Source organism: Platichthys flesus, chromosome 3 (assembly GCF_949316205.1).
Source record: "Platichthys flesus chromosome 3, fPlaFle2.1, whole genome shotgun sequence".
Taxonomy (NCBI): domain Eukaryota; kingdom Metazoa; phylum Chordata; class Actinopteri; order Pleuronectiformes; family Pleuronectidae; genus Platichthys; species Platichthys flesus.
In genome coordinates this window covers 3,017,614-3,038,819 of record NC_084947.1, presented here as the reverse complement: position 1 = coordinate 3,038,819, position 21,206 = coordinate 3,017,614, and the positions used below count along the sequence as shown (strand labels likewise).

Here is a 21,206-nt window from a genome sequence, read left to right as displayed (position 1 = left end):
TGTCAATCATCTTGATGAGCTGTCGCCTGGCCGAGGCAATCAGCCGCAGGCAGCCTCCGCTGGTGTCAAAGGGGACGAACAGAAAATGTTCTCTAAACGTTGAGCTTACTTTGCCTCTGTGCTGCTTCTGCTGCTCTCTGGCTGTTTGCAGGTAGCGAAAACAAAGAGAGCAAACAAAGATGGACGACATGTTGGCTCCCAAAGTGAAGCCAAAAGCTGTGACTCAATTCAGTGAGCTCATCCTGCAGAGGACGCGGTCTCCTCAGCCGGCGCCAGTGGCATCGTGTCGGCCGAACCGAAGGGAGATGGTCTGGACTTATTTAAAACATTTGTACCGTTAGCTGTTCGGCTAAAAATGTATTCTCTTGTCGTCTTTGCCTCGCATTTTGCCGCCATTTCCTGTTGGGAAACTGTCACTGAAGCGCAGTGAATCATGGGATATGCCGTTCTGGGAAGGATCCACCAGCTGGCTGCCTACTTTGTTCGGGGTTGGAAGGATGCGTCGAAAGATGGCAACGCTTAGTGGCATAGTTTCTGGATAGTAGGAGGAAGTGGAAGCGTCCATCAGTCTTTACTGGTTATGGTTTATGTGAGCTGAGCATCTAGGTAAAACCAAGACAATGGGCTGAAAGAGGCTAAAAGGTTCTGTAGAGTTGAGTTTCCTTTAACATTTGATTTCGTCATTTTAACCAGTGCAGCTTTAAACTGTAAAACTCAGATCTTATTGTTTACATTCCAATGCATCCAAATTGTTTGGCAACTCTTGGATATAGATATTACTTGTACTTATGTCAGTGAAGTTTAATTGATTTAAAAATTTGATTGATTTTCTTGGACTGACTTTTGTTCTTACGTCGGCTTTAAAATCAGTTTATTCTCATTTTATTTGCCTGGTTCTTTTTTCTGTTTTGTAACTCGGTACTCTGTTCACGCCTGGAGTTCTGCTCGGCCTTTATTTGTTACAGATTTATTGTCTGGGGAACATCGAGCGTCTGGCACAGGCTCAGCACAGCAACAAGCCTCCACTGCCGGCCCCTGTTGGCCTCCACTGGGGGGGGGGGGGGGGGTGCCTTGCTAAATGGCATCCTGACAAGAGTTTTGCAGAAGTTAAACCTTCTGCCTGGCTCGGTGTCATCTGGAGTCAGATATCTTGCAGATTTCACTGCTCTGAGATGTTGTGCCACTTCTGATTGTTGCCGTCGAACAAGGCTCCCTCTTCCTCCTCCTCCTCCTCCTCCTCCTCCTCCTCCTCCTCCTCCTCCTCCTCCTCCTCTTCCTCCACGTCTTCCAGACTCGTTGGTGTGGCTGACTTCTTAATTTGTGCGGCTGCGTAGTATTTTGTGCTTGAATCTGCGTAGGAGCCCGTGTTTCTTTGTGTTGTGTTTGAGAGAGAGTCAGGGCGGCCTCTCGGCATCACCCTCCTCGGGGAATAGTAAAACATGCCGGCGCGTCAGTCTGAGCCAGAGCCACGGCAGCAGCAGCACAACAACTTCCTCTGGTATTGATTTCCAGCAGATGGAAGAAGTGCTTCAGTTAAATCTAAGCAGACGAAAAGTTGGACGTCCGCTCCGAGCTCTCAGAGAATTCTCGGACTCAGGAAGAAGGATATTAACAAAGGAGCTGCTGCTCGGGACTGATCAGCTTTACTGGACTGTTTCTCTAATGTTTCAAAGGATGTTAGACATGAACTTTAGTTAAAGGTCTATCAGAGTCTGTATCAGGCGTGAAAACCCCGTATTGATCCTCTGCCGCTCTCCTCCTCCTCCTCTTCTTTGTGTCTCACCCACAGTCTGTGGTTCTCGTCCTGCAGCTGCAGAGTTATGTGAGTTATAACTCGCAGCAGCTCAGTGGCGAGAGGGGCCGCTGAGGTCGGACATGTTTGCAGTTGGACTCAGCTGGTGCAGCAGATGTTTTTCTTTAACTTTTCTTAATCACGGTCTCACCGGTTCTGGCTGTCGTCCTCCTCCGACAACGTCTCTCAAATAAATATCATTAATTCAAGTTCAGCATTAATTATCTGTGAAACATGAGGCTGCAGGTTTGTTGTGTTTGTCTCTATTGTTGACATAACTGCTGCACGTCCAGAACGAGCTGAATTCATCTGAGTTAGTTCTCTTTCAAAAAGCTCGTCCGGGAAACGTATTAAGACGACTGATGGTGTCTTGGATCTGACGTCTGTTCTTGACCTTTACCAGTAGGGGGCAGTGTTGGATGTCAGATCCACAGAGGCTCCAGTTGTGATCTGACAGTGAAGGCATCAAAAAATCCAAATAAAGATCAGTGAAGCTGGGCCTTAATGAAGAATAGTTCAGGTGCTGGACTTAAATATTTTGAATTTAAATGGTTTAATTTTGTGGTGTTGAAAATCTTAAAGCTGCAGTTCAATGTTGAAAAGCAATTTCCACCCATTTGCTTGAGTAATTTAAGGTTTTTGCTGGAGCTGGCTGTGTTTCAGGTGCAGGGAGAGTTTTTATGCAACTTCGAGTTAAATTATTATTTTCACCATTGATTTACCGATGATTATTTTATCATTATTTATTTAGCAGCAGTTTTGATTATCAGTTAACCGGGTCACACATTTTCCGGGTCTTATTCCAGCTTTCAAAAATATGAGGATTTTCTTCCCTTCTTAGTTTTTATATATTAGTAAATAATTAATCTCAGGGTTTTTCCACTGTGCGTTAAACGTATTATGACTTTTAAAGTAAACAATTGATCTATGGAATATTCTCCATCTTGTCCTACATTCTAAAATCTGTAGATTAATTGATAGATAACATAATGATTACTTGTGGTCCTATTTGGATATTATAAGTAATTCCTTAATGTCAAAATACCCTTTTCAAAGTGCAGAGGTAAGATAAAAACTATTGAGTGTTGTACTGTATTATAAAATATATGTTGCGTTATGATTATCATTATCAAGACTATTTTAAGGAATCTAGCAGATTGCAGCATTATGATATTATATTCTGCGTGTGTGTGTGGTGTTTGTGTGTGTGTGTGTGTGTGTGTGTGTGTTTGTGTGTCTGTGCGCTGCCATAGTGAGAACACAAACACACACTCCCATCGTCATTTCCCAGAGGCATTACGTCAGGCTGGAGGAGTTTAACGCTGCCTTCAGGGACATCTCGTACATTTGTCAATGATGACCTATCACACAGCACAGTCCTTGTTGGAGAACATAAGAAAGTCTTTGTGATAAACAGTGTGATATAGATACAGACCTTATGATGTTTACTGTCGAATGTGAATATTTTGGGGCTTGCGGACATTTGGATGAACCCACAGGAGTAGCATGGAGGCATTGTATGTGTTTTCTATTATTTTTTGTACGTTTGAAGAAGTGCTCGCCATTGCGTTCAATTGTATTGCCTTCGGCTGCAACGCTGCTTTATAGTGGTGAAAACATAATGAGGGAATCTTCAATTTTGGGTAATTCATCCCTTCAGTCCTGCGGCGTTCCCTCGGGTGCTTATATGTCCCAGGGCCTTGAAGGCAGCAGCGCGCTGGGGGCGGGGTTTAGCTGCACCGGAGATGACAGTGGAGGAGCTCCGAGCAGCGCCTCCTCCTCCTCCTCCTCCTCCTCCTCCTCAACCGGGGATCAGTGCTCACCCTGCCAGGGACAAACACCCACATACACCGGGGACATGTCCCCACCACCGCCGTGACCGACGCCCGGGGCTCCGCAGGGCATCCATGGTCTCTTTCCCGGGGATGCAAACCGAGCCGGGTCCTCTGCCGGAGATGTTCGACTCGTCCTGGAAGGTCCGGAGCATTTGGGACGGGGTGAGGCTGGAGGTGGTGGAGGACCGCAGCCCGGTGGTCCTGCACAGCTTCACCCATCTGGACCCGGACCTGCCGCTGCTGGAGGTGAGGAGGAGGAGGCCCGGGGGAGGTGGCAGGGCCCGGGGCTGGAGGCTGGTGGAGGAGAGGCGGGGAGGAGAGTTGTCCCAGGTCCGTTAGCTGGTGCGGTTTGTTGTGATGGTTCCAGGACTGGGTGGACGATCCAGGACTGGGTGGAGGATCCAGGACTGGGTGGAGGGTCCAGGGGGATTGGTTTTGAGTTGATCCGCAGCTCATGAGAAAATTTTCATTCAAAAATTTAGATTAAATTTAGTTTAATTGAATTGTTTGAGAATTAACTTAAATAAGAAAATCCACATTGTGAGATGCTTTTAGAAAGACTGGACACTTTAATACACATTTCACCATCTTATAATCATCTGTGTGTGTGTGTGTGTGTGTGTGTGTGTGTGTGTGTGTGTGTGTGTGTGTGTGTGTGTCAAAAATACACATGAAATGACTTCACGTGTATTTATAATCGAATCAGACACAAAGACAGACTCTAATCCTGTCTTTATAAACCGTCTTATTATAATCGTGCTGATTAAACAGCTTATCACTGTACAGTTGCTGAGTGGCTGGAAAGTACGGAGCATTTATCTGTGTCATGATGGGCTCAAAGAGTTCAAATACGTTCTCAGTCATATGGAGAGAAATGTGATGTGGCTGTAGTGACACTCCCCACACGGTGCCACAGGAGAACTGGTCCAGGATGACTTGCTTTTTTTCTCAGGTTGTGTTCATCCCGTTCGATTCAGAAACTGAAACGGTCCCAGTACAGTTTTCACTCAGACAAGTCAAATGTACAATAACGTTCAATTTAATGATCTTTAAGAATAGTCTGTAGCTTTTTCAGAGCACTACATGTTATTACAAAGATTTTTCTCTTTGTGACTTCAATGGAATGCTTGTTTTTCATATATCAATAGATAAAAAAAATGTCATTGCTTGGTACAAACATATTTAATCATGAAAAGCTCTAAAATGAAGAATTGACTATTACAAAAAGTTCACAGTACATTTTCTGCCGATTCCACACGTTTCAGCTCGACGGGTTCATTGTGTGAGTGCTAGTACTTATATTGTGCATATTTTGTATATGTACAATAGTAAGTTCTCTATTTATCGATTATTTATTTAGTCCAAACAAGGTAAAATAATCACATCTCATTTTGTAAAACCCCAATTTCACATATTCAGCTTCCGTCAGTTGATTCAAGTCTACTTCAGATTCAGATCTGAGGTCTGTACTGTCTGTGCTTGTAGTTGTTTTTGGGACGTCTCTGTGGAGCAGAAAATCCCATTCAGATGATATAATTCACAAAGTTATGTAAATATTCAGCACTAATGACAACAAGGTATAGAGATGAATGTGTTTATCTGTGGCAGTTAAGTGTGTTTCACTCTCGTCCTGACCAAAACACCCGTAACCCGTAGCAGCAGTTTCACAGTTATAAACTGTATAAAAGGCCCATTTGTGTGGATTAAGTGTAACGTTCTCCAGCGCTACCTGGTTTACATCCTGTACATCGATCAGAGAAGGAGGGAGGAGGGTGTTTACTGCTCTTATGTAAGGCCCAGGATTGGATGAGGACACCGTCTTAGCTGGTACCGCATTGAGACAACTTGATGTCCTCTGTCCTAGAGAGACGGCAGACAGTCTAATATGTTATGTGGCCTCTTATTAAAACCTGTGTGTGTGTGTGGGGGGGTTCAGCGGCGCGCTCTCTCGTCTCCAGCTAACCTGCTCTGCTTCGTCTCTTCGCTCTGATCTAATCCTCCCCTCTAACACAATTACCTAATGCCTAATCCCCCTCCTGCAGAGGCCGAGAGCTTTCCTCCACAATCGCGGCCTTTCTTCTCCTCGGTACACAGGCGTGATTTGATGCTGAGGTTTGGTTACAGAACGTATGCGTCACAGAGGAGGACTGGTTCAGGTTCAGGTCATTTGTTGATCTCTCTGGCTCCATGTTGACTCTGAACTCTGCAGTAGAAATCGTCCTCCAGTGTCCACATTGGTTTTTGTACTTCCTGTCCTGTCGTTTAACGGAGACTCTTTAAACGCTTCATATCTCTAAAGTCTTTACAACTTAAGCTAGAAGTTTCAATCAGTCAATAAACCTGAATAAGTTATAAAAGTCCAGAAATTGTGTTTAAATTTAAAAACTACAAAAATACTAAATAAACTTTGAACTATTTAAACTATGAGCAGTTTTTAGTTCTTGAAATATGAACATTGTTGTGCTGCACTCTTTCATCCCTCTCTGGCGTCACTGCACGTTATCAACACATGTGTAACGCCCAAGCTAAAACAAGACAACGTCATCGCAACAGACAAACACGATGAGGTGGAGATTGAGACGACAGAGGCGAGGTATATTCTAACTATTATAGTTTTTATTTGAGATCGACAGCAGCAGCAGCGTCAGTCTGTACGTACTGTATCACATCCTGCAGCTGAGAGGATCAAGTGTCTTTGAAACAGAGGTCAAGTTACTGGTGTGTTAGACTTCTGACAGACACAACCATCAGCTGCTCCAGTTAATTCTGCGTTCACTAGTCTCCACACTTGTTTCTGTTGGTGTTCTACATGACAAAACATCTGAGGTGAGCGTGAGATCAGTGAATCGCTGCTGAAACCTGACGACAGCTCATGAATCAGGATAATTTGATAATAATCCAGTGAAGGGCTCATGACCCTGTGTCAGGGCTCCTCTGGTGAGTTGAAGTTCTAGCTATAGAGTGAACGTGATCTGAACCTGTTGGATCGAAGATTAAACTTTTCAGATCCAAACTAGAGGAAGCAGTTGGCTCAGAATTGATTGGTTGATTGATTGATTGATTGCAGTTGGGTTTCATGGTGAAGAAGAGTGGGTGGTGTGCAACTGAGCTGTTTGAATAACATGTGATTAAGCCTCTTTTTTCAATACTGCATGTTTTGTTTGATTTTATGTAACTAAGCACTCCCACAGTAATCACTCTAATGGGAGCCAAGTTCACAGCACTGACATATAGATGTAGAAAAACTGCAGTCAGGGAATTAACTGTTTACAGACCAGCAGATTCCGGCTAGGAACAGGAGCGGAGCTGTGGGAGCTCTCTATATGTGGCACAGTCCAGTCCCAACCTGCGGGATTAGAGGCCAGACCTGCAGAAAACACTCAGGAGGCCTCAAACATAAGTCAGTGCAACTCAGAAAACTGCTCATTCAGTCACAAATCAGTTTTAATCGAGAGCTGAGGACGTCTAACGAGGCCTGGACGTCAGTTCAGTTCAACACTGTTAGAGCTTCGATTGTCCCTGTGGGTTCTGCTCACCTTCAGGCTTCACGTTTGAGGCACTTCAGATATTCAGATTCTTATCCAGCGTATAATCCCATCAGGGAGGCGAGTAACCCAACACACACAGCCAGGGTCGTAAAGAACCGTCTCCAGAAGAGTCCTGACAGGATGAAGACCACACTGAGACTGACTGTCTGAACTTTTCTTGAACTTTTCCTGTTCCCTTAATGTTTAAACTGCTTCCGGACATGCACCAAAGTCTGGGCATTTTCCTTAAAAGAGGCTGTATGTGTGTCAGTTGCTCTGGACGGTATCTAGAGCTTTTCCCACGTGAGTCCATGTGAGAATACAGCAGGAAAATGTCTGGAAACTTACAGCGAGCGGGTCGATGTGTTGACGACAGAAACTGGAAATTGTGTTTTTAGGACAAATTTGTTTCTGTGAACTCTAGTGTCAGGTCAGGTTTGTTCCCATTGGCTGGGCTGTCATCTAGATTTCCTTACACTGTAAAACATTGGCCTCAGACGAGTTTGGACAAAACCCTGTGGCCCCGAGCTGCACTCTATTGTGAAAGAGTCTTACTCCAACAATCTCCTGCTGCGTTCTTCATCCTGTCTGTGAAAGACAAACTCCTTCTGCTCTGGTTTGAGAAGATATCTGTGCCCAGAGCGGTAATGAAGTGAACAGACTGTAACCGGAGCTCTCTCTCTCTATCATGGTCTGCTTGTCCTCGGTGCTGCTCACTGGGACCCAGCCAAGCTCACAAGCCTTCCCAGATGAATGACATAATAACACGGTGCCACTGTAGCTTCACCACATGGAAGAAATAATCTCATGTGCAGTTAACAAAAACAGACAGAACCCGACAGCAGAGGAATATGTTGTGTTGTGTGCAGGTTCCACCGAGTGTCTCCGAATCTATTTTTAACTGTATGAATCTGTGCTTTGGAGAAATGTGACTTCAATGTTGTTGTGGACACTAATGAGGAATCATCAGGTCTGAGACACGTGTGGGGGGGGAGGGGGAGTCACACCGGGACATGCAGTGTGAGTGGAGGTGATCTGGGATCTGTCCTCGTTTAGCATTAGCATTGATTCAAGTACGGCAGCAGGAATGTGAAGTCCTCGATGCCTGGAAAGATACTCTATTCCACAAGTCCTCTCAAACCGGCTGTGTGTTTGCTGTGGTGTAATTACCAGGATGCTCCGACACACAGAAGCTTTCAGGACATGTGAACGTAAGCTTCTAATCAAAGGTGCAGCTACAAGTGTCTGAATCAGACTCGTTCTCCCTGTGACTCGAATCTGAAGGGTTCTAATCTTCCTGAATCACAACAACAAGAGGCTCTTGTCTCTTTTTCATCCACACAGAATATGATATGTGAGATGGAATCAGATTCTGAGTGAGCCTCGAATCTGAAACTGTTAGGGGGCTGGAAATCTCAGCATTTTGGAAACGTGCTTATTCGCTTGATTTTGGAAAATTAGATGAGAAGATTGATAAGAGTCATAGGTTTGAGTTGAATAAAGACAGTTCACTGGTTTACAGAGTCAGCTCAGGTTTTGATTTTGGAAATTTTACTCTGCCTGGAGGGAAAACATCAAATCCAAAATATGCAAATATGAGCATTTTATTTACATAAAATATGTTGATTACAGTTGTGTGGCTGCATCGAGGATTTATACAAAATCTTCCAGCAAGTAAAAGCAAGTTAGTACGAAGAGCTGCCAAATAATTTAAAAGCCGCAGCCAACTAATTATTTGATTTGGCCTCTGAGGTTCATTCTTGACTTTGTGATCAGCAGTTTGGCGTCAAAAACCTCACATGTAATTCATTTGTCGTTTCCGGAGCTTTAAACCACATCCCTTCCTCTGAGACCGGTCTGCTGCAATCAAGGAACCACACATTGAAAGCTTCAGAATCAACCTCCCAGTTTGATCATTTCATTATTCGTTTATTAGATTTATTATTCAAATTGTATTTCCTGCTGTGTTCCCACATGGACTCACTGGGATATTTCGCTAGTGGGCAGGAAAAGGTCCAGGAATTGTCCGGAGAAGCTGAATCGAGCATTCTGCCCCTCTGGAAGATTTCAGGAAAATGTCCAGACCTTAGTACATGTCTGAAAACAGCTCAAGAACTTTATGTTCAAGTGAACATAAAGCCAAGACTTACATCAAGGATTAAATTTAGACTTTATGCTTCTCTGCTGTGCCGAGGATTGAAAGTGAAAAATAGGAACAAACTGTGTTTGACTTGAAGAAGGAAAATGACTTGAAGGCGCTTGAGCAAAAACAAACCTTCCTCCAACTTTCTGTGACACTGAATCCCTCCTGTCACGTTGAATTTACTTGATATTGAACTCGCCTGGAAGATTTGAAGTAACAGCTGAATAAAAAACACAGTCATCTGATGGCAGGAAATGTAGATCGAGGTCATCTTCATCATCTAATCAGTTGTTCTTTGGCCTGAGGCCGTTCCCCCAGCTCGGTCGCACAGGAAAACTGATCATGTCAAGTTTTTTTCGCTGGAAGAGGCAACGCAGATAAAAATAGAGTTTCTGCTCCTTGGATTCAGAATGATATAGTAAGCTTTGAGCTAGTTTTGTGTCACTTTAGACTGACACATGTCAATTAGCCTCGGATGAAAGTTAACACAGACATTCAAGGTGCCCAGAGGTTGCACCCTCTTGACTTTGAGGATCCTTTGATCTCTCCTACAGCGCTGGACTGTCTCAGCAGTTACTCGGCAGATCGGCTCACAGCTGTAAACATCACTATGAGATTCACATCCGTTTCTTTGTAGATTCTCTGTCTTGATTCTCTGTTTGATTTCAATATTCATTATTTATATTTTCATGCAAAAGAATAAATAAATAGATGTTTGTCTCAATCAGTGGGTTTGAAAGAGGAGGGAGGTTAACCTTTGGATTTTTGACCGCCTCTTGTCCAGCTCCAGTGACAGTGGGAGATAAACTGAGGATTTGGCCTCATGAGTTACGCTCCTGCTCTCGTCCTCTGTCCTCACTGGTTTTCAGCGCCCATTGTCGGCGAGGGGAACTCGCTGGTTTGTGCCACAGGCTTGTAATGGATGCGCGCTATTGTTGGCTTTGTTCAGCCGTTGACTGTTTAGCCGGCAGGTTTCTCTTTCCACTGGGAGTTTCCCTGCTGATCTACATTTAGAGCTGAGCTCTCGGGGGCTTTCAGTGGGCTCATTTAGGACGGCAGCTTTCAAAGCAGGTGTGTTTTCTGTTGATGAGCGTCATGATTTGGCCGATGCCTCCGAACATGCTCCCACAGCGCTGCTCGGCCTTGAGGGGATTTGGACGCTAGTCAGGCTTTACTTTAGTCGTGGTGCGTGTTTGTTTGAGTGTGTCCCTGTGCCAGGTGGCTGTGTTTGCAGAGACTGTAAACCATCAGATATGAAGATGCGAGGTTTCTATCGTGAGAGATAAACATTTTCTAACTACACACAAATTGTGTTTGTGAGCAGTGGAGCCACCACACTGAGGAGGAAGAGTCCTGAGCTCTCAGACTCACTCCTCCAGGCTATGAAGGATAATAACACTTAACTTGGAGCTTTTACTTTTTAATTTGATCCATCATCCTCATCAGTAATAATAATAATAATGATTACAAAATAAAAGCAAACATTTAAGTTATTCCAAATGTGTCATTTTCAACATCCATCACAGTTTACATATGAGCGTCAGTGCTTTTTACACATCGTCTTCTTTAACGATTATTAAACTCAGCACTGACTCATTTCTTTCAGGGTTAAATGTAGAATTGGGTCAAGTAAACAATTTTCCAAACTACATTGTGAAGATTCAGTATTTTTTTTTTAGAAAGTTCACTGTGTGACAAGAGAAAATAGCATCAAGTCAGCTCCATGGTTTATTATTAACAGTCATTAAAATGACTATTAATAAATTAACAGTAAATCCATTCATCCAGTCGCTCATGTGATATAATTTTTCCTCGCCCTGTCACCCTATTTCCTGTTCTCTGCCTCATCTCTCGCTGCTGGCGCTGGTGCTCGCCTCACATTCCTCCGGCCCACAGTCGAGTCCGTGGTCATTCACACTCAGGACGGCGTAGGTGAGCGTAGATCTGATCAGTGTTGGAACCAGTGCCGAGGCGGCTGATTGTGGATGCCAGACATTTCTGTGGACCCTGCTTTCTGATTTTATTCAAGAACTCACAGGGAGCAGAGAAACACTGAACAGGTTTACTAACTGCAGAGTTAAATTTGTTGAGTTCTGCACGGACACAATAAAGTTCATGCAGTGTGTTTATCTGATGCTGCAGGATTCAGGAGGAGGGGCCACTGGGTGATATCACAGACTGTAAATGTAAATATCTACTTCCCTACACTGTCCAGAAATTAAACCAAAATATCCAAAACACAAACACTGCCATCTTAACCCTAACCCTATTTGTTACTTAGTACTTAGATTTTTTAGAATTCGGTCCAATGTCCTATTCGTTAACGTGGAGGAGGCGGAGTTTAAGACCATTACTGCAGTCAGCTACCAGGAGGTATTCTCAAGGATTTGGATTTTCATATGGGGGAGTCATATGGGTGCAGTTAAATCATCTTTAAATTGAAAAGAAATGTTTGTCATTGATTGAAGTAGTAGAATAAAAGAGCAGCCGGTGAATAAAAGCAAACCGCCGGTGTGAAAGGCTATGATGCGGTTGAACGGTCACATGGGTCTTTGAACAACATCGGCCTCATGGTCACGTTAATGTGAGCACAGAGAAAGTAACAGTGGAGTTTTAGGCTTGGTAGGTCAAATGCCTTAAAGTTACAAGTCCATGTTATACATCCACTGTAGGGATGTGGATGTTTTCAGTGCAGTTTGTCTATTTGTCAGCTGGATCTCATTTTTCCTGCTGTATTTTCTAGGAAGCTGGGAGAAAAACTTCTGGAAAATCCCCAGAGCAACTGTAGAATTAACTCTAACCCCAAACCTCTGGAAAATCCAGTGTTCAGTGCTTGACCGAAAGCAGCCTCATGTGAATTTCTCAAGTAATAATGTAGAGATATTTATGAAGAAAATACTGAGATTTAGGAGCTTGTAAAATTTGGTGCAGCTTGATTCGAGTTTAAGCGACTGTTGGGTCTTGAGCTCTACTGAGTCTAGTATATTTCAAGTGGGACATATTCTGAGCTGCTGAATTACTGTGGAGCCACTTCCTGTCTGTTTGTAACCAGTGTGGTGCAGATCTGGTCACTGAGTCAGGATGAAGGAATGTGATCCTAACCTAAATTAAAAAGGAAACAGTGGGGGTTAGGTTCCTCTCAAGATTTCAGTGGAATTTCCATAAAATTCCTCATTGATTTTATGTGTTTGCTGAAGCTTATTTGAACCAGGACATGTGCAGGAGGCTGTGGACTGCAGCTTCTGCCCTTTTTCTAATCATCTGAGTAGTTTGAACGAAACGTCCCGAGAGAGGCATCACCCCCATTCAGAGTCTCTATGTAAATCAGGTGGTTTCCCAAACTGACATTGAGGAAAAAGTCCCTCTCTACAGCAGCTGTCACATTAAAGTTCAACCTGTCATCTTTCCTCTCACTGAAGTGGTCTCATGTCAGATTCCTGGTTAGAAAACACACCCAGCTACTTCCTGCCTGGTTATAAAGCAAACGTTTGGTCTGTACCTCATGTCCTCACATGTTCCTCCTCATGGCCACTTTTGATATTTGAATGTTTTAGCATTAGAGGCTTTTTTCTGCTTGTCGTGTCGTCATGAGGTGACACCGACCCCTTCGTTCACTGTTTTGTTGAAGTAGTAAGAGGAGCGTGGTTATCGCGGCTCATCCTCACTGGAGCAGGGATGAATGGAGGCTTTATGGTGAGAATTGACTCTGCGGATGGAGGGAGGCGCTGCCCTGGAGCCTTTTTTTTTTGTGTGTTTTTTGTTGAAGTGATAGCAGCGTCGAGGCCTCTGTGGTTTGGCTGATAAGCAGCGCTCCTGCTGTCAAGGCAGCTGCAGCTGGGCCTCAGCCATTTTACTGTGCATGATATACAACAGTCAAGGGGTTTGTCTGCTCTCTCTCTCTCTCTCTCTCTCTCTCCCCATTTATCTGCCACACTCTCCCTCCCTCTGTAACACACACTCTCAGGAGCGCGGCTCAGGTTCTGTGCGAGCCGAGTTGTCATTGATCTGATCCCTGTGGAGAAGTCAGTTTTTCTTTAATGGGCGAAACAGAGTCTCAGTCTTTGTTTTCAGGCTCTTCTTGTTGGTTGTTGAGATTGTGATGCAATTTATTAATGCTGTAGATGATGATATATCATTATAAAGTAAGGCTCCTTAATATATCACTTCAGCAGCATCATCATCCAGACGTGAGCATGCACAATATTCACAATTCAAAAGTCACAAATTAACTTTTTTGCAGCTTGATACAAAAGGAAAACAGTTCTTGTTATTATCTCAGTCTGAATCTGCCCGATATTATCTCCTGTGACTGAAATGCAGAAAGCAGAAATGTGAAGTAAATACATTTATCCTGTTTTATTGGATAACTAATGTTTGGATTATACATAAAGGGACCATCAGTGTTTGGGGAGAGAAGCACGTTATGATGGAGAAACGTGAAAACACAGGACTCGTCTGTAGTTTGTGCAAAATATTACAGAAGATTAGCAAAAGATTAATTTGAGTTTCCCTCCACCACCTTTCAGTGAGTATTAGTTTGTCAGTTTGTTCATCGATACAAACAGTTGTTGTCATTAAACCACTGCAGCAGAAGGAGGTATTTGAAACGTTCACAATGTAAAAAGTACAGTTGTGCGATTCGATATGCCTTTATTATTAGATTGTGTTCTGTTCAATATTTATGTCCCAGCTCTTTTGAAATATGATCGTGAACCTTGTGGCCTCTTTCCTTTTTTCTCTTGAATGAGCCTCTCTCAGGTTTCACTTCATGTCTTTTCCCTTTCTGATCGTAAAACTCAAACACAACAACACGAGCAGCTGCTGCAGTTACTGTTACTTCTCATCACGCTGGTTTTCCCACATCCACTGCCTCGTCGGACACACAACATGGACGACCCAATGTAAGCGATCACATCCCGACTCACACTGAGCCTTTGAAACTGACTCTGATGACTAACGCTCCCAGGACACACAACAAGGGGCCGTGACAGATGACTGTGGCACGACCAGATTACATGCCATTCCTCCGCCAAGGCCGGCACTCGCCCCATGATTCACGCCGCTGTAGCTCGGCTATTTACGGCCGATATACTGGGAGGCTTCAGCGCTCAGCGTCGCGGTCTATTTCCCTGCAGGGACACAAAGTGCTGATTGGATACACATGCTGTGGAGTGATGGACTTTTTTCTTCCAGTGTCACAGAGCGAGTTATTCACGACCTAAAAGCGACGCTGCTGAGTTGCATGAAATGTTTTAGTCAAACTTGAATGAGATGAAGTGAGAGCAGGCAGGTTATTATTACAACTTTAATATTAACAGAGAGAGAGGCTCTTTATTTAGGAATTATTAGAAATACAGGGAGAATACTTTCATTTTTTTTTTTTCCACAGTTCAAATAATGAAAATACCAGAAATTTATTTGAATCATTTCCTCCCTGTCTGCACTCTCACGCTGTTACACACACAAATAGATTTTCCTATTTCAAGAAATAATATTCTTTATGTCTTCATGCAATACTGGTTATAAACGCAGTATCCCAGTATTTTGAAGACAATATTCCTCCTTCTTTCTTCTCTAGAACGGATCATTGTGTGTTTCTTTATGCTGCAACCAGACTGAAGGTACTGAAGTCACTCTCTGTGTTGCTGGTGTCTAACATCCTTAAAATGAAATGCCCACACGCTGAATGTTAACGTGCATAATCACTGTGACTTTTATTCTGCTCCGTCATCATCACTCTTGTGCTTCGTGGTTTTCTGCATCTCAAAATTCAGTGATGGTGACGCCCGGCAGCCGACAGCGCTCCCACTCAGGCAACAAGCTGCTTGTGTTGATTCCACGCTTGGGTACAAACAGGCTGCAGCCTGCATTGTAGTGGCAGTTTGTCCAGTAAGCTCTGTCTAGCAACAAGCTATTATTGCTATGTGCATGTTTCAAAAAAAAGTATGAGTCAGTCAGAGCAAAGAGAAGAGAGCAAGGTCTTAATTAGAGGGTTTTGCCCCAAAGAGAGATGTTTAACTGTACGTTCTGTACGGTAACCTAACATCTCCTCTCAGTCTTCATCTCCCTGTAATCTGCTGCACACAGATATTTAAAGAGACATTTCCACCAGGAGAAAATCGAATCCTTTGTTTTCAACCATTTGCACTGATTAATCTAGTGTAGAGAAGAGAATGTCTCACTGTCTGTCCCCTCTGTGTCTCTTAGAGCTCGACGCAGGAGATCGGCGAGGAGGCCGAGGACGACGCCATCTTCACCATCACGCTGAGGAAGGTGCAGCTTCACCAGTCGGCCAGCAAGGGGCAGCGATGGCTGGGCGTGGACACGGACTCGGCCCTGAGCCTCTACGAGACCTGCAAGGTGCGCACCATCAAGGCCGGCACTCTGGAGAGGCTGGTGGAGTACATGGTGTCGGCGTTCAGGGGCAAAGACTCCACCTACGTCACCATCTTCCTCTGCACCTACCGCTCCTTCGCCTCCACCAAGCAGGTGCTGGATCTCCTGCTCAACAGGTAAAGTGAAGGCTGACCTCTCACCTGGCTGAATACATGTTATATGAGATACACTGTGTCTCCAGAAGGAAAGAGCGAGCACGGGAATGAAACGAATACATATAGACTGGGGGAAACTTCCCATAAATCCTAATTGAATCTAAATTAAATGAAACTAGCAGGAAGCTGTGAGAGTGCATACCTCCGCCAAGGCTAGTGCTTGATATCACCATGTTACAGACAGTGGATCACACTTCCTGGATCTGCCCGTTTATTCCATCAGCTCCGAAATTGAATGGGTTCTTCCTCGAGTCACACGCTTCCACAGCCTTTCATGAAAGCTGGGCAGTAAGATAGGCAGACAGATAAAAACATGACTTCCTTGTCGGAGGTAATAAACAACACATGATTCCTAAATGAGATTAGTAGGTAATGCAAATCACAAAACCCTCACGTTAAAGTGGGTTTGTCTGTATCTATATGCATGGAGGTGAGTCTGAACCCAGGTTCTTTATTTGTATTTCTTTTATTTCATCACGATATCTTGTGTTTCTTTTCTGCAGGTATGCCAAGCTCCAGAACGTGCCTGCAGCCACAGCACACAGAGTCTCCCAGGACGACTGCACAGAGCTGAGAAAGTAAGTGTGCCGCGACCTTCGCTGTCCAGCTGCCGACACTAATCAGCAGGAACCTTCACAGCGCCGAGCCTCGTCCCCCCTCCTCTCCCTCGCCCCCCTCCTCTCCCTCCCCCCCTCTGCAGGATAAAGGGATATCAGCACAGTTTAAAGTTGCAGCGGGTTACTTTTCTTTCCGAGAGACACCTGTCAGGCCCTCGTCTGCTTGAGTTTGATTAAACGCAGTTTGTGAACTGATAAAAATGTCATGAATCCCAGGGAGGAAAGCAGTTTGAGTTTTACTGAAACAGGAAAGAAGCTTTGTTGGCATCGGTTCAGGATGTTCCTTTAATAATGTTCTTTCATTTCTTAAACAGTTTAGTACAGTTCAGCTGTGTTTGTGTGTGAAGCCAGAGGAGTAATATATTTAATTACCTTGAACTTCTCTAGTGATTACCATAACAAAATTGTATATCTTTTTATTTACATGCAAGTGTTATTTTGTTCATGTAGTTTGATTTACTGACAAAAATGAGTGATTAGACTCACTGGCAACTTTATCCTCCCATTACACCATGCATGTGGGGAGAAATAATTTTTACAAGATGAACCTTGACACAAATGTCTAAACACAACTCAAAAGAAACATCAACAAGTTAAGAGCAGAGACATAAACACAGGATAAGTAGGATAAGTTTTGAACCAAAAGCTGCTCCTCCATGTTTAGTGTGGGAGCAGGTACAGCTCGTCCCCCTGAACACTGGAGAAGGTTCAGTTCACAGTTTAGAAGAGTTCCAGCAGAACTTTAAACTCCTCTGTCGCATCAGGAGCCGGTGAGGAGATCTGAGAGCTGCTGCTGTGTGTTGTTCATTGAATTCAGTTTCTTCTTCAATTAACATTTCTCCTATTTGTCGTAGATTTAATTGTCTTGGATACAATCGTGAAGCCATATGGTTCTTTTATTCTCAAGATTTGAATCGATGTGATTTTTAAAAAGCCTCGATTTGAACTCTGTGTTATTAATGATTCTAGCAGTCTAGCATTTCATCTCTCAAAGAATTTCTTTAGCTGTGACAACAACACTTTAAATCAACCTAGAATGTTGCCTCAGATTTATTTTCCACGTTTATCTAACACGTTTCCATAATAACACCTTTAAGTTCCTGTGGTTCTAACTTTGCGTCTGTGTGCTGCAGCACTGTCTCCTCCATCCTGGGCGCGTGGCTGGACCAGTACTCTGAGGACTTCTGGACTCCTCCCACCTACGACTGCCTGCACCAGCTGCTGTCCTACCTGCACCACCACTTCGCCGGCTCGGACCTGGAGCGCCGCGCCCGCAACCTGGTGGCCCACTTCCACCGCCGACAGCAGTGTGAGCCTGATCCTGATGGTACGAGGGCAGGAGAGGACAGGGACTCCAGGGCAGGGAAACACAGGCTACATTTGATTTATCACGTTGAGAGAAAAGTGCAAAATCAAGGACAGATACTGCAGATGTAGTGTAGCTGTAGACACAGTGTCAGTTCACATGCTCCAACACGTATTAGATAGCAGCTGGGTTGTACCAGTGATAAGAACATGTTGACAGTTCCCATCAGCTCACATGAGACTGAGCGCCGAGAGGAAAACAAAACGCGGAGGTCACAGAAAGGATGAGGTGTTGAAAGAGGAGAAGAGCAGGAGCCGTGTTGAGGTTGAGCTCAGGTTGAGACGGCGTCGTGAAAAAAGATTGTTTTGTTTTTGTCCTCTCTTCAGGGGAGCACATCGGCTGCCCGTTCGCCACGCAGGAAGAGAGCGGCTTCGAGGACGAGATTCCTGCTTTCAGTTTCCTGTCGTTCGACCCCATCATGGTTGCAGAGCAGTTCACGTTAATGGACGCGGTGAGACCTTGATTTGATTTAGTCTCCTTCTGCCCCTGTTAACTCCCTCTCCTCAAAATATTAAACACTTTGGATGCTCTCTCATCACTGTCGTCCCTTTCCCCAAACTTTCCTTCTCCCTGTGGAACTTGTCTTTAAAATGAATAAAATACTGATTCTTCTCACTGGGTTTCATGAATATTTCCCATCAGGACCTGTTTAAGAAGGTGGTGTCCTACCACTGTCTGGGCGGCATCTGGTCTCAGCGGGATAAGAAGGGGAAGGAGCACCTGGCTCCCACCATCAGAGCCACCGTGGCCCAGTTCAACTCCGTCACTAACTGCGTCATCACCACCTGCCTGAGCAACCCCACGCTGAAGCCCAACCAGAGAGCGCGGCTGCTGGAGCGGTGGATAGACGTGGCTCGGGTGAGCAGCCGCCCACTGCCTACTTTAGAAAATGATTTAACGAGATGGAAATGAATTGTCAGACCAAAGCAGTCGCGAGGCACAGACGTGAAATATAAACCCAGTTTGTTTTGTGGTTCCTGATGTTCAGGAGTGTCGGATCCTGAAGAACTTCTCGTCGCTGCGTGCCATCCTCTCCGCCCTGCAGTGCAACGCCATCCACCGCCTGAAGAGGACCTGGGAGGAGGTGTCCCGGTGGGTTGATCCGTCTCTCCCCTAGACAAGTCCTGTTGCTTCCAAGAAACTCAAAATCGTTTCTATCTCTGTGCAAACTTTGATGTTCTTGGTCCACAGAGAAAGCTTCCGCACCTTCCGCGAGCTGTCGGAGATCTTCTCAGACGACAACAACTACTCCCTCAGCCGAGAGCTGCTGGTGAAGGTGAGTCTCAGCTTCTCGACCCAGAAGTGTTGACACATCTCGAGGGGTCGTGAAGGAGACGTGCAGCCGCAGGAGGCCCCTCACAGCCGGGCTCATGTGGAAAGAATAACATTATTCTTAAGCAACCTCCAATGAGAAAGTGTAAAGATCATTTTCTGAGACATAAACGTTCTCTGTCAACCTGAATAAGGATTAAATAGTAAGATGCATTAGATGAGTGTCACAAAACGGAAAAATGACCAGAGAGACCGAACCTAACCGGATGCTATATAATAAAACCAATAAATCAATCTGTACGAGTTATATAACTCCTGAACAGATGGCAGCGGCTCTTCCTTGTGTCAGTCTCACAACAGCTGCAGAGGAACATCCAGAGCAGCATCCTGCAGGGCAGAGCGCTGTGTGCCGCGTCGCTCTGGATCCCAGCCTCCACATAGAGCTCACGATGTCCTGGCTGGGCGCCGAGCAGCCGACAGATTGCTGTCATCATTATTGGGATTTATGCGTGAGCTCAATGCAAAGAGGTGTTGACGAGTGTTTTTCTAGCTCCAGTCGACTTAGTGGGTGAGAGAACAGCAGGAGCCGACACACAGGACGAAAGATGCAGAATCTACATGGTCCATAAAAAACTGCAAACTTCTTCTCTGGAGTTCATGCGAAATTTCAGAGCCTGATTATTCCCCAAAAGAAAAGAAAAGTCTTATCACAACCAAAAGGGAGTGAAGCCACTGGTTCCTTATGAAGATAGAGAAAAATAAATTAAATGGCTCAATAATATTTGAATTCAAGCAAATGATGAAATAGTGCATTTGTGTGGGGGAGATTTAATAAGATATATCAGAATTTGGATATAAGATGAATTAACTGATGTTTTTTTTGTACTTGTTCCCTATTAAACAATATCTCGAATATCTTTTAAAACGACTGGAAACAGTTCTGGTCCTCCTTCCCCTGAATATTGTCCAGGTGACGACAGAAGATGGTGAAGGTGTAATAACTTATTCATTAAGCTGAGACGTTGGCTGATGTAACGGCAGGTGAGGGGGGGGGGGGGGGGGGGGGTCCTCTGAGGGAATCCCTGCTGACGTCACAGGGAGGGAACCTTCCGGCTGCAGGTGAAGATAACAGCAGCGATCTGTGAAACCTCCTCTGTCTCCGGCTCTATCTGCTCGGGCCAGGCGCCGGTGACTGGACTCAGTGAGCTTGAGCTGCTGGGGGGGGGGGGCTCTCTGACGTCGCTCTGAGGAATGTGCCTGGAAACTCTCAGAGGGGGATTTTCTCTTTTCTCTTCTCTGAGGTTACACAGACGTTTTTCGCCTCCTGAACTTAAGCAACAAAGCAAAAGTGTTGTGAAGACGAGTCGGCGTTGAAACACGGACGCGTTTGTTCTTTGAAATAACACAAAATACTTCACACAGCTGAAAATGAAACAGATGTTTGATTTAAATGTTTTTTCCTGCACCTCTAGTGCCATAAAAATAATTTAGGAAGTGTAACAATAGGACTGATAACGTTGAGGTCTGTGTTGGCAGGTTCTGAAGCCTTGAAGGTGGATAACAGGAAACTTTTATACAAGATTCTGTGACAGTTGACGTCTTGATGTGTGTGACTGTTTTTCTTTTTTTAGGAGGGCACTTCTAAGTTTGCAACGTTGGAGATCAACCCCAAACGAGCTCAGAGGAGACACCAGCAGCAGAGGGACCTGGTGAGTCCACTGGAGACAAACAGGTTCCAGTTAACACAAATAAAAACTCTGTCCATCAATCACCTGACCGACAAGCGCGTTAAACATCGTTCAATTTGTACCAACAGCGTCACCTGGTGGCAAACAAAGTCCCTGCACTTAGTTTAAATCATGTAAAAACGTGACATTTCACTGTTTGAACTTATTTCATCAGGTGTTGATTTATCAGTTGACTGTTATTTATCATGTGTAGGTTGTTTGTCTGACGTGTTTCTATCCTAGTGTTCCCCTCCTCTGACTGTGTCTCTGTGAACAGGGGGTGATGCAGGGGACGATTCCCTACCTGGGGACCTTTCTGACGGACCTGGTGATGATGGACACTGCCATGAAGGACTACACTGAGGTCAGACTCCTG

The 21,206-nt window shown here is 44.6% G+C and overlaps 1 protein-coding gene across 5 annotated transcripts in view; it reads left to right on the top strand.

The window, feature by feature from the left end:
• The window catches only part of LOC133937021 (ral guanine nucleotide dissociation stimulator-like), a 41,244-nt gene that overhangs the window by 12,012 nt on the left and 8,026 nt on the right, over positions 1 to 21,206 (top strand). For 3 of the 5 annotated variants that reach the window (XM_062381368.1, XM_062381366.1, XM_062381367.1), the window contains exons 2-10: positions 15,505 to 15,809; positions 16,352 to 16,426; positions 17,599 to 17,792; positions 18,158 to 18,282; positions 18,474 to 18,689; positions 18,820 to 18,923; positions 19,023 to 19,107; positions 20,735 to 20,812; positions 21,108 to 21,194. In XM_062381368.1, the coding sequence (XP_062237352.1) occupies positions 15,505 to 15,809; positions 16,352 to 16,426; positions 17,599 to 17,792; positions 18,158 to 18,282; positions 18,474 to 18,689; positions 18,820 to 18,923; positions 19,023 to 19,107; positions 20,735 to 20,812; positions 21,108 to 21,194 (1,269 nt within the window). Of the gene's footprint in view, positions 1 to 3,400; positions 3,874 to 15,504; positions 15,810 to 16,351; positions 16,427 to 17,598; positions 17,793 to 18,157; positions 18,283 to 18,473; positions 18,690 to 18,819; positions 18,924 to 19,022; positions 19,108 to 20,734; positions 20,813 to 21,107; positions 21,195 to 21,206 lie in introns of those variants that run through there. The other 2 variants (XM_062381365.1, XM_062381364.1) reach the window with 2 other exon arrangements.